Below are 13,351 nucleotides of genomic sequence, written 5' to 3' on the forward strand. Positions count from 1 at the left end.
TATTTTCCAAAATGTTTGCTTTTGTCAAAGTCATTTTAAAAAGTAAGTTCCCTGGCAATAGTTGAAATAGACAGGAAATTTTGCATAACAATCTAGCAAACTGAGTAACCGAAGTTTTATAAATCATAAGAGTAAAGGCCACTGATCATTTTAAGCCCTGGGAACATTCTGGCAAATGACCGAAAGTTGCGTTTCCGGAAGCATGAGTACTATCGGAAATCTGATGATTCTATCGGAAAGAACATGCAAAACTATGCCCCGCCATATGGGACAAAAGTCTATTATACAAATATATGATGTCATTGTAAGTATATTGTTTAAATCTATTATAAATCTGTTGTACAATTCATATCGACGTTATTTCCTCTAACTTAATGCGTGTCCACTTGACATTTATAAATTGTTGTCGGAAATTTCAGATATATAAGGTCTGAATTTGTTTGCAAATATATAAGGTCTGAATTTGTTTGCAAATATATAAGGTCTGAATTCGCTTGCAAATATGTAAGGTCTAAGCGCGAACAATGTGCGCAGTGACATTTCCCGCCAATTATGAGCACCAAAGGCAAAAGACTGGCCTAAGCAATACCAACGAATATTAATTATGTCATTCGAAGTTGACTTTCAACAGTTTCTGGTTGATCTTCCTGGACAACTATCTCAGACTCGACGACAAGCTTTCACTAGTAATTTGAATATGCTCGAATTTTGGAATAGACGTTTGCAAGAATTTTTACATGTTTTAAGCGTTTTCATAAGGAGGTGTGAATGTGCGACAGAAACACCTGAAAGTTTGTGTGTGTATCTTAGAGAGCTTTTTGTAGAAATTTGTAATCTACACAATTTAGTTGAGAGTAACATCTTTACTGATGAAAGCTACATACCAAAAATGACTGCACACTCTGTTAGGTGCCCTGAAGAGCACAATGAAGGTGCCTGTGGCAGACCTAGAAAATTATTAGAGAAGGAAGAAATTGCGAACCTGTTTGAGATACACAATTCATGGCATACAGTAGCTCAACTATTGGGAACTTGTGACTTCCTTCACACGGAATTTACTTCTACCGTTGCCATTCTGGGAGCTTGCGCGACGACTTCCCCGAGAAGTTGGGCGAGTGTATGGGGTTGCGGGCACAGAACTAGGCCGTCTGATGCTAGTACTATAAGCATTGCGCCCAAAATTTCTCCCACGGGGAAATCTTTGGCGGCTGTCTAAAGAGTTTCCTCGTCGAAAAATCGAGGAAAATTCTTCTTGCGCGTTATTAAATTGCTGCCGGTCATTCAATATGGGTCTCGTCGGAGCTGTTGAGCTCCAGCACGAGCCGTTGCTACTTCAGCAGTGGAAGGCAAAGCCCTAAATACATTATTTAAAGTTTTCTGAAAAGAAGGATGGGAAATAATATTCCCAACCAACTCGTCAATGTTCCTCGCAGCCATTTTGTGCAATGTAAAATGTGTTAACTGTAAAGCGAGACGGATTTGGCGGGAAATGTCACTGCGCACATTGTTCGCGCTTAGACCTTATATATTTGCAAACAAATTCAGACCTTATATATTTGCAAACAAATTCAGACCTTATATATTTGCAAACAAATTCAGACCTTATATATCTGAAATTTCCGACAACAATTTATAAATGTCAGTCGATATGAATTGTACAACAGATTTATAATAGATTTAAACAATATATTTACAATGACATCATATATTTTGTATAATAGACTTTTGTCCCATATGGCGGGGCATACAAAACTGAGCAAAAGATTTAAAAAGAGCAATGTGATCTGACCTATAAGCAAAAAGTTATGGCTGTGGAAACTTTTCGTTTTGTCAAACAACTTGCTTTCTCGAGTTTCCTGATCGTGCAGACGCATAGCAGTAGAATTGTGCATGTTATGATAATAGCATGAAGTTTGGTACAAGTATACAATCCGATATGCTGAATAAGATGAAGTTCATATCAAGCTTAAAAAAAGCCCCCGAATTTTTTTTTGGACTGGGGGTACTGGTACCCAGTCCTCTTTCTGGTATAGCACTACAACGTTCTTAACAATGCAAGTTATAAAGCTGAAACTTTTTTCTGGCGTTATTCGATGACTTTGACATGCTGGATAAAATGGGATGCAAAAAAGCTTTAAAAATTTCACAAAAGCAATTTTTAAACTATGGCTCTTGTGCCCAGTCCTATATTGGGTCTTGCACTGTAACTTTGTAACTATTTTAACTGAAACTTGATATCCTGACGTAATCTGAAGTGCTAGATAAAGTGAAATGTAGCCCTAGTTTTAAAACTTCATCAAAGGCTTTATTTAGACTAAGATACCTAGTCCATTGCTGGCTATCGCACAAAAACTCTATGATTACGTAAGTTGTACAACTGAAACTTTGTTTTCTGGCGAAATCTGACGTGCTAAGTTAGATAGAGTATATGTCCAGTCTGTGAAACAAAATAATAAACTACCTAAACACCTAAAAATATATATTTTGATATGACTTGGTGAGCAAATAAATTATAAGACCTTTTTGCTTGATTTTTGCCAGTTGAGCAGGGGCATTGTTAGCGGGGGTGTAACCCCCCCCCCCCCCCCGATACTTCATGAATTCGTCGGTAAATCTTCGGTTTGTTTATAAAATCCTTAGTTTGTCGGTAAAATCATCTAGCAGTAAGTGAAATAGCACCTAAATTCTTCTCCATCTATGTCTTCGTTGGTAAATTTTTCTATTGATGACCCTCCGCCCCCCCCCCCCCCTAGTCTGGAATGTCAAGCTCATAATTCATGAAAATTGGAAAGAAATGTTAAAGAAATTGCTGAACATCAACACATAAATTCTACAAGGGACTATGATAAGTTTTCAGAAATAAATAATACTTCATTCTACAAGTTTTGCTGTCTTCAAATTGCGGAGAAAGAAACTGAAGATGAATTGACGCATATTGAGGAAGTAGCAAATAGCGTATTGTCCCTAAATGAACATGGTAAAATGTATTTTGCTATTTGCAAATCCTCAAATGGGAATGCCAATGACCAATTTTTGGTTACTAAAAAGGCAAGACCAAAATCATAGGATTACATCACAAAAATACGTTGCCAAAATATTACCACTCCCCTAACATTTACTTATCGAATATGTCCTTGAACTTGTAATTGAACTCATAGTTTTGGCTTGAACTTTTCATGACGTTTGAAAGGTCTTAGAATAAACCTTAAAGCGCAAAAATTTGAACACAGTTTAATAATAAAATATCAACATAAAAAAGATTAGGAAGCTTTATAAAGTTTTTTTTAATTTGCAAAATCAAGTGGTAGAATGTTTTCTTAATTCGACCTTATTGAAGTAAAACGAGTCAGCCCATTCAATCCTTCTCTTCCATATCCACGCCCAACCCTACTCACTCCCATCCTAACCATGTAGCAAACGTCATACATAATCGTGGGACCCCACGCCACTCCCTTCTCCAAACTCCTCGGACCCTTCCCTCCCATAGCGATGTCCGACCATGTCCATCCCGTTCCTTCAAACTTGATGCTTCTATACACATAACAATGGTGCAATGAGTACCCTGTGTCAATGGGTTCATTTTGAAAAAAAGATCAATTTCATTTTTTGCTATTTCTGTTAGCAGCCGTGATCCTTGATGAAGAAGTATGTAAGATGCCCACAAGAAAGGGGACATGCCAAATTAAAGCCTCGAAATGTCCCCTCGGGGTTTCTGGCTGATGAGCTGCTTCTTTCTATACGCCCTCGTGTTTTTCTTTCAGTTGTACAACTTGCCTAGCCATGAAGTTTTAGTGCGATAGCCAGCAATGGACTAGGTATCTTAGTCTAAATAAAGCCTTTGATGAAGTTTTAAAACTAGGGCTACATTTTACTTTATCTGGCACTTCAGATTACGTCAGGAAACCATTTTTTCAGTTAAAATAGTTACAAAGTTACAGTGCAAGACCCAATATCGGACTGGGCACAAGAACCATAGTTTAAAAATTGCTTTTGTGAAATTTTTAAAGCTTTTTTGCATCCCATTTTATCCAGCACGTCAAATAATGCCAGAAAAAAGTTTCAGCTTTATAACTTTCAATGTTAAGAACGTTGTAGTGCTATACCAGAAAGAGGACTGGGTACCAGTACCCCAGTCCAAAAACGAAAAGTTTCCACAGCCATAACCTTTTGCTTATAGGTCAGATTACATTGCTCATTTTAAATCTTTTGCTCAGTTTTGCATGTTCTTTTCGATAGTATCATCAGATTTGAAAAATTCGAAAGTTGAAATTTTGCTGACCGTGCATTTTTCATGCTCCCGGAAAGGCAACTTCCGGTCATTTGCCAGAATGTTCCCAGGGCTTTAAATGGCCTTCACTCTTATGATTTATACTTAAAAAAACTTCGGTTGCCCAGTTTGCTAGATTGTTATGCAAAATTCCCTGCCTAAAAGGTGCACCCGGTCTATTTGGAAGTAAATATAAAGGAAAACTGGAAATCTGAAAAAATTATCATGCACAAAGGCAACAAATGACTCTAATTATCTTATATCCATAAGGGTCTTGTGGAATCTGTTTTTCGGGTTTGCTGATTAGACATTCGACATTTTATCTTGTTGTTATGCATCGCTGAGAAGCAACCCTATCGCTATGGAACTAACTAATTTGGCCACCTTTACCGAGCCACCTTAAGATTTTGCTGAGAACGTGAGACAAAATGGAGAGACTATGTTGAGGAGAAAGCTTTACAAAACCCCGATGATAACGGTGCTCGTAGCCATAAGGTATGGAAATGACAGCCCAGGCTTGAACATTATCCATTAAATAGACACCCTTTTTGAAATAATTTTAAATTCAAAGTGACTTGCTAAGGTTTTTGAAAAGGGCTTTTTAAAGTGATATGCGTGCTTCAACTTACTAAATGTTGAAAATCTTTATAAAACCGAAACAACAAGACTTGTTCCAAGTTAATGTGGAAAATAATAATATGTCTCTCTCAAAGGAATTCATTAAGGTAAATAAGCTACATTTAGGTAAATTAACATTACATTACATTGTTCTTGTTGAGTAGGCATTCAAAGGTGGATTCATAATCACAAAACAGGGCACATTTATGTACTCGATTTATCTCCTTTACATTGCTTTCCACAGAAAGTCCAAATGAGAGGACAGTTGTTGAAATTTGATAGCAGAAAGGAATCTTTTATTTATTTTGCCTTGCTTTTATCCAGGAAGTTAGCCATCCTAGAAAATGCTTTCACATTTTTGTTTACCTTTGGCAAAGGGTTTTGATGCATACCTTCCAACCTGTAGAGAAGGAAAAGCGGGAGACATCGCGAGCGAAAAATTAGAGCTGGGGTCCAGGGGGGAAGCCCCTGGAAGCTCCTGACACTTGACCTTAGGAAAATTTTGACAATCAAAATAATTTGTTACGAAGAGCATTGAGCAATAAAATTCCACAGTTTGGCATCTGGCTTTATCCGATGTCGTAACTATTATAATGTTGTGAATACATCAAATCGTTTCATTCGTTATGAAAAGGTTGCACTGTTGACAGTGATCTTGATTCTTCTGTTTTTTATTCCAGCTTTTTATTTTTATTATAAGGTTTTTTTCAAAACTCGGGAGGATTTTTTAATTGTCGGGAATCGGGATGACCTCTGAAATCGGGAGTCTCCCGGTCATATTGGGAGGGTTGGAACATATGTTGATGTGTTGGTCAATTTCAAGGCCAGCATCAATTATGATGCCTAGAATTTTAACGCTGTCTGATGAGTATAAAGTAATTGTATTCATTTTAATGCAACTTTCTTTCGTCAAGTTTGGTTCCAAGGAGCATAATCTTAAACTTAGATGGATTAACTACCATTCTCTTTGATTTGAACCATTTTAGAGCTTGACATAGATCTTCCTTTATGTTACTAATAATTCCATCCAAATCACTTACGCCAGTAAATGGTATTGTTTTTTTGATGAAACAAATCAAATCATTGAGCAATAAAGGACCCAAGACAGAACCTTGGGGTACACCTGATACAATATCGAGCCAGTAAGTGAAGGTTGACTCAATTTTCACCCTTTGTTTTTTGCTAGAGAGATAGCTATATGTAAATCTGAGCCAATTCATGCTCAAGCCATAAGCCTCAGGCTTTGCTATCAGGAGGTCATAGGGTAGGCAATCAAAAGTTATAGACAGGTCCATGAGTACCATACCGACAACACCTCCATCATCCTGGCATATGCGACATTTCTCAATTATCTAAAGAGGGCATGTCGAGCACTGTGCCCTATAGGCCCTGAAATGAGAGCCGCTTGATCGAGCGCTAGTGCATCAACACTCCCCTTAAAAAATTTGCTTTCTCGATTGTTCGGGCACCTAGCTGATCATTACATAACTTCTCTCATTGATTTGTGAATTTGCGCATTTTTTTGATATAAATACCAAGCAAATATCTTCCTTGTATTCATGTGAACAATAAAAAATTCATTCAAACTCTTTGCTGAAATCTTAATGTTTTCATGGGCCTCCCAAATCCCAAGTACCATTCAGATATGCCAGAAATAAATGGTATTCCTGTTTATTTCTTTACCTCTTTCTTGGAAATGGCAGATTATGATGGAGAAAATGCCAACTCCATCAAAAAAGCCATTGACGAAGTGTTTTGTGAAAAGATGCACCTAGATGAGGATGTTTACCTAAAGTCAATGGTTGCAGCCACAGCTGATGGTGCCAGTGTAAATTTTGGAATTTATCAAGGGGTGTTGACTCAGCTCAAAGCAGCTAGACCTTGGCTACTTACTGTGCATTGTGTAAGCCACAGAGTTGAGCTTGCAGTCAAGGATGCGATGAAAATGAAGCCATTTGAAGAGGTTGATCAGTTTTACCAAGCAAATAAAGCTCTTTTGGAAAGGTCCAGTGACCTTAGAGCATCACTTTTACATGCTGCAGCTGTAATGAACATCACATGCTATAGGCTTCCCAAAAATATCAGGGACAAGATTTGTAAGTTACAGAAGAAGAGGGTTGCAAAGATTGCTGCATGTGTGACCTATCTTCATTACGGCATATGAAAATGTCATTGCAGAAAATAAAAAGAAAGCTGAGACAATTACAAAACTTGGAGGCCTCTTGTTAAAGTTCGGAAGCGTCAAGATTATTTACAATTATCTCTAGCCCAATATATCTAGTTTTTGAAGGGATTTGTCATGTGATATTCAACCTAGTCTTCTCCCTACTTTGGAGGTGCTTGACGAGTTAGCTGAAGCCAAAGAAATTGGTGATGTGCCCATTGATAGTAAATTGAAGTACTTTTCAATTGAAGTAAATGATGGGGATGCAACTGTATCTATCTCGAAAGAGTATCAGCAAGCTGGGCATGAAAAAAGGAAGGGAAGAAATAGTGAATTTACAACTGTCACTGTTGGCAGGATGCAAATTGCTGGGGCTGACTTTTTTTATTTCAGACACAACTACTGATGTTGCAACCAAGCTAAAAGAAATTCTGACTGAAAGATTCAGTGAGTTTTCATCGCAATTATGCCAAAATATGAAATGGCTTGATCCCAAGAACTGGCTGTATGATGGTAAAGAGCCACTTGAAGGCAAAGGATTCCTCCTAAAAGATGCCCTTTCAGAATGGAAGTGTATAAAGAGGATTGTTTCAAAGTATTATTCACCAGAGACATTTGCCTATTCTATCTGGAGAAGTATGATTTGTAAATAGAAGGAAGAATTCCCCAACATGTGTTTGCTGGCAAAACTGTTATTGACCATTTCTTGATCGAACAGCTCTGTTGAAATGGGCTTTTCTATTCTAACCCTGATGTTGTCAAACCATAGGCTATCCACTTCCAAAGAAGTACTTGAAGACAGGATTGTCATTTCAGCAAATGATAAAAATTGGTTAGACGCTGAAAGGCAAGAGATAACTGAAGTTGCCATTGATGCCTACATGAAGAAGAGATGTGTCAAACAGACTGAAGTATCAGAGCCACAAGATTAAAAAGATTAAAAAAGTTACTTGTGACCGCAGGAGTGACCGTGACCGTTTATCTGATATTGGTAGCTTGTTTGAGAGTGAGAATGAGATGGATGTATGACACCATAAACTTTAGATAAAGGCAACTTTTAAGGGAAAATCTTTTATATTTTTGTTGTTATTTTGAAATCTTTGTTGTTAACTCATAAAATGTTGTTTTAGTTGTGTTATACTTTTAGTGAGAACATTTTGAAATTTACTTGTATGTGTTAATCTAAAAAAAATTGCAATTTTGATTTTTGGACATCACTGTTTTTGCTTATTCTGTTTCATTTTTCATTTTTTGAGAAATACAATAAACATACCTAATTTTCCAGGCAAATGAGAACTCACCAGCAAAGGACTAAAATAATCTACTAGGAGCTTGATCAAGCGCCTTCCTAAGCACCTAACTTTTACTCATTTCAGGGCCTGGTGCCCCAACCTGAAGCCACGGAGTAGCCTAGAAATGTTTTTTTTTGCAAAAAAAGGATTCATCTATTGTGAGACTTGCCTCTTGAATAATTTTGAGAGTGTAGAATGTACATTAATTGGCCTGTAGTTCTTTTCGTTCGTTCCATTATCATTTTTAAAGGTAAGCGAGGAATCAGCACTCTTTAATTTGTCTGGAAGTTCACAGTTCTTCATTGATCTGTTCATATGTTGGGTGATTTCCTGATAGCAAAGATTTGAGACCATTTTAAGCGAGCTGATCAGTACTTTACTGCTGGTCTTTTTTGCACCATTAAATGATTGATTTCATTCCAAAAATTCAAATTTATCCTCCACTGCAAGTTGGTTTACATTTTGTTTGATCATTTGAATGCTAGGATGGTTCTTGTATTATCTTATCGCTTGTAACACTGGATTGCCCCAAATCATGTCCCCTTGGGCACTGATTGTTTCTTTGGGGAGATCTAGACAAATTTAGCCCTCTGGGATTCCTTCAAAAGGATCAACATCAGTATTTTTTTGACTTCTAAGGTGCACAAATAAAACTTGACAAGAGCTGTATTTCATGCAAACGATTGTTTCATCATCACACCCAACAAGAGACCCTCTCAATGTGCCTGTCCTCTACTGATTTTGGTGTGACTTAGGCAGAATAAAACTCTTTTAAAAAGATAATGAAAGTTCACCTCACAAGAGATATTTCAACTGCCTATGACATTTAACTGCATTGAAACTCAACAACTACAACTCCTCTACCCTTAATGAATTATTTTATATCAAACTATCAAAAATTTCAATTATCCTAAAATTTTGGGTTTTTTAGATTTCTATTGATTTTCTAGTTAACTTTTTTTTAACCTTGTCATAATCCTAATGCACATCAACATGCAAACTGTAATCTTATAATTCTTTTCAAAACACATCACAGGGGCACATGACTTAGTAGCTCATTTAGAGTTTTCATCATGTATCCTCAGCATTTATATATCAAGTCCAGAGTAGTGGTTTTTTATTGAGCTGATTTTGAGTTAAAATGTAATGCTAAAAAGGTCATTCTCCTATATTTTTGTGATGTTTTTTTGGAAAATTTTTCTGATTTTGCAAAACCTGATTAAGGGAAATTTTCATTTTTTAGTGTGTTGTTATTTGTGGATGAAAAGAACAAAAGAGAATGCTGAAGTTGCAATAAGGGTTAAACAAATTTGAAGAATATGGATGCAATTATGTCATACAACCTTATTCCAACACGAAATGCATTTAGAGCAATTCAATCTGCCTCAATAAAGCAGTTATCACAATTGACAAAGCAGGAGCTTCGAACAATTCTGCCATGCTTGTCAAGAGCTGCACTTTGCTCAACATTAGATATCAGTGATAAATTTCGATTGGTAATGAAAGAAATCAGAAGGATTATGGCAGGAATAGATGCTGTTACATCTATAGTGTCTTTGCTCTCTATTGATTTTTCAACTGTCAGAGAGGATGCCATTAAAGAGCAACAACTGAGGAGGAAAATGGGAGGCAACTCTCTGACTGAGAGCTATTTGACAGACCCTGTTGATAATACTGGCATTCTTGCTGAATTTGAAAGAAGTGAGGCTTCAAGAAGGATCAGATTAGTTTTGAGTCAACTCTTAAAACTCTGCACATTGGTATGTGTTTACTTATTTATGTTTCTATCAGAATTTAAGTCTGTCAGTTTTGCAAATCAACATTTATTTTTGACACATGACTTCTCGGAAAAATATTTCTTCATTTCTTAACAAACTAAAGTAAGGTACTTGCTTAATCAAGCTCCATTCCTTTTGGTCCTTGATCAAACTCAGATTTACTCTGTATAACTTTTTTCTTTTGTTGAAAAGTTTATAAGGCTCCTTACTATTTTTTTCAGATTTTACAGTTTGAGTTTAATCTATTCATTGAAACAAAATAGCATGAAAAGAACAAGCAGCAAATAGCCAACTGCGTTTTTGTTAACTTTTTTTCAAAATTTACTCACAAACTGTGACCAAATTTTTAATCTCATCATTTAAATAGGCTTGTCAGTAAATCAACAAATAATGTACAAGATTTGTGTGCCCTAAAATTTCCATTTGTCTTTTCTAGTGTTCACAGTATCATAAGATTTATCTCATTCTCACTCTCAGACACGACAAGACTACTTCTGTTGAAATCATTGCCACTTCTGCTGTCTTTGTCACTTCTGTGACAAGTAGCTTTCTTTTATATATCTCTTGTGGCTCTGATACTTAGTACTCTCTTTTCTTGGTCTGTTTAGATGCCCATTCATCCTCTTGCAAAGCTCTCTTCTCCAGATTGAAAACATATATGTCTCTGTTGAAAAATGCTTGGAACATTTACTGTTATGTTCTTCTTTTCTAGAAAGGCCTGTTTTTTGAAGAAACGCCTTGCTTCCCAGTCACAATTGAAAATTGTAGCTGATATCAACAATTTGTTTGTTACTTTGATCTTTATCATCATCCAGCCTGTCCTAGGGATCAAGTCACTTTATACCTTGCTATGCTTTTGATAGAATCAACTGGATCTATCAGTCAGCTTTTCTCTAAGCTTGGTTGCAACAGTTGCAATGGTAACTGAAATAAAAACATCAGCTAAAACCATTTGCATCCTATCAACAGTTACAGTAGTGAATTTGTCTCCTTTCTTTTTTCTCCAGCTTGTTATAGTCTCTTGACAAAGACACAGCTCTACCCCACTATTCAAATCAATATTGCCATAGTTGGCTTTAGAACACTCATAACTTTCCTTCAAAAACTGGAACTCTGTGGTTTATACAATGCACAGTATATGGTCAAGATCTAATTGTTTGAATTGAGTCAACAATGCTGCTTAAATTCCAGAATTCATACTTGGCATTATCAGCTTGGCAACTATTGACTAAAGATAAAATCCTTATCTAGGTGCATCTTCTCACAAAACACTTTGTCTATGACTCTTATGCATTGTACTACAATCAACCATTTCCAAGTGGAAGAAATTAAAATGAGTAGAAATTTCTTCCTGGCAGCATTTTTGATTTAAGTTATGATCTTGGTTGTAATCTTTTGATAGCCTCTGTTCAGATTTTGTTCAGTTCAACTTTTCTTGTTATGCCTAAATTGCAATAGAATGTGCCTTTGATTTTGTGATAGATTTGCAACATACAATGTTTTGTCTGTAAAGGCCAGCATCGCCTTCTGAGCTGGGTCTTTGCAAGTTGGGTGAAACTGGATAGCCTTTTAGTGACCTGTGCAAAGTTTGCACCAGGCGTTTGTTATGATTAGCTGTTTTTTAATGATTTTAACTTTGTGACCAACCGCATTACCCTTTACATAATATTGAAAGTAGACAAGTCAAGAGCTGAGGTTGCTCTGACAGAGCTTGCATGCATTTGTTTTTAGCAGAAATGACGAAAAGACAGCAAATTTGAAAAAATTAATTGCTTTATCATTTTGACTGTTTTTTATAGCCCCATTTAAACTAAATCTTTCATACTGAATGCTTTGTTTTCAAAATTGTTTCTTTGCTTGCTCTCACACATCTACTATTCAGAATGCCAGAGAGTCTTTCCAATCTTTTTCTGTTTGAAATCGTAGGTTACTGAGTCTCAATATGTTAAGGAAGATGCAATAGAATTATTCAACTGTGTTGTGTACTTGCAAGAAGTATCAGATATTCTTTGCATATGCTTTTCAGGTGATTTTTATATCTAATGTTTTTACACTTCTATAGCGATCTCTTTTTTGCCACTGATTAAGTATGTTGTAATTCTAGAAAATTTTCTGTAAAAGTCTTTTAAAGCAAGCACCAACTAAAGTGACATTTCTTTAAAAGAAATGCTATTTTTGTTTCCATGACATTGCAAGGCATTACTCCCTTATTATTTAGCACAGTACCTTTTTTGTTTTGGTTCTTGGTGATTGTGTTAAATAATTCTCTGCAGACATTTATTTACATTACTGGTGCAGTTGTGCCATTAAAGTTCATGACTTTTTACCTTTTTTCTTTAAAGAAAGTTTAGAGGGATTAGTTTTTGTTTCAGAGCTTTCAGATTTGCTACCTGTAAAGGAAGTAGCAGAGGCTTTGTTGAGAGTCAGATTTGGGCCACTATTATTGTGCCGACTTGTTGGAAATGCACCAGACTGTTTTGAACAAGGTTTGATAATCTGTTTTATTATATTTACATTTATTGTAAATTGTCTTTTGCAATGATTGTAAAGTTTGGCATTTTGCATTTTTTTGTAAAAGCCTGTATTGTAGCTTTTGAAACAAGTGCCTTTGTATTATAGAGTCTTTTTATGCCAAAAGATTCGTGCAATGAAAGTTATTTTTAGACACTGTAGTTTTGTTTATTGCAGTTTGCTTGTGTATTTTATCAAACTCATCAACATCCGATGAAAGCAATCATGATACCAAAGTTCGTACAAAAACACTCAAGATGTTGTGCAGTATGAACCCGTTGTATGTAAGGACCCTCAGATCAGAAGCCATATCAAAATGCAAGCTTCCAGGACTTGCAATTGAGTTATCTGTTTCCTCTGAAGGTAAGCCCACCCTATTCAGTTGATTGTTGATGATGACTGAAATCCCATAACCCATTGATCAAAGAATAGATGCCTATTTTGATCAAGTTTTGCCTTTTGATATCTGGTGCCCCCTTCTCTACCTGTGGCTATAGAAGTATCTTCTTATGTTTTCTTCCTTTACAAGGAGCCTCTCTTTGAAACAATGTAAACAGTTCTACTGCAAAACATTTCTTGTTTTGTAATTGAACAAACAGGTAGCAGCACAAAGGCATCGCTAGAATCAACCTTAAATGTGATTTTTGTCTTTTATTTTCGTAAAAGATTTGGAATAATATATCTTTGAAATTCAAAACCTGTCAAGAACAAGCCAAGAATA

At 36.1% G+C, this 13,351-nt stretch overlaps 1 protein-coding gene across 2 annotated transcripts in view; it reads left to right on the forward strand.

Moving 5' to 3' along the window:
• The first annotated feature begins 4,621 nt into the window (after nucleotides 1-4,621).
• Nucleotides 4,622-13,351, forward strand: part of LOC135683744 (integrator complex subunit 2-like) — a 29,515-nt gene continuing 20,785 nt past the window's right edge. Inside the window, exons 1-5 of one of the 2 annotated variants that reach the window (XM_065199092.2) lie at nucleotides 4,622-4,762; nucleotides 9,585-10,101; nucleotides 12,046-12,145; nucleotides 12,492-12,605; nucleotides 12,808-12,993. In XM_065199092.2, coding sequence (XP_065055164.2) covers nucleotides 9,661-10,101; nucleotides 12,046-12,145; nucleotides 12,492-12,605; nucleotides 12,808-12,993 — 841 coding nt within the window. In that variant the 5' untranslated portion in view covers nucleotides 4,622-4,762; nucleotides 9,585-9,660. Of the gene's footprint in view, nucleotides 4,993-9,584; nucleotides 10,102-12,045; nucleotides 12,146-12,491; nucleotides 12,606-12,807; nucleotides 12,994-13,351 lie in introns of both variants that reach the window. The other variant, XM_089109188.1, reaches the window with a different exon arrangement.

The sequence above is a fragment of the Rhopilema esculentum genome, chromosome 7 (genome assembly GCF_057945365.1).
Source record: "Rhopilema esculentum isolate cy_ngs chromosome 7, ASM5794536v1, whole genome shotgun sequence".
Lineage (NCBI taxonomy): Eukaryota > Metazoa > Cnidaria > Scyphozoa > Rhizostomeae > Rhizostomatidae > Rhopilema > Rhopilema esculentum.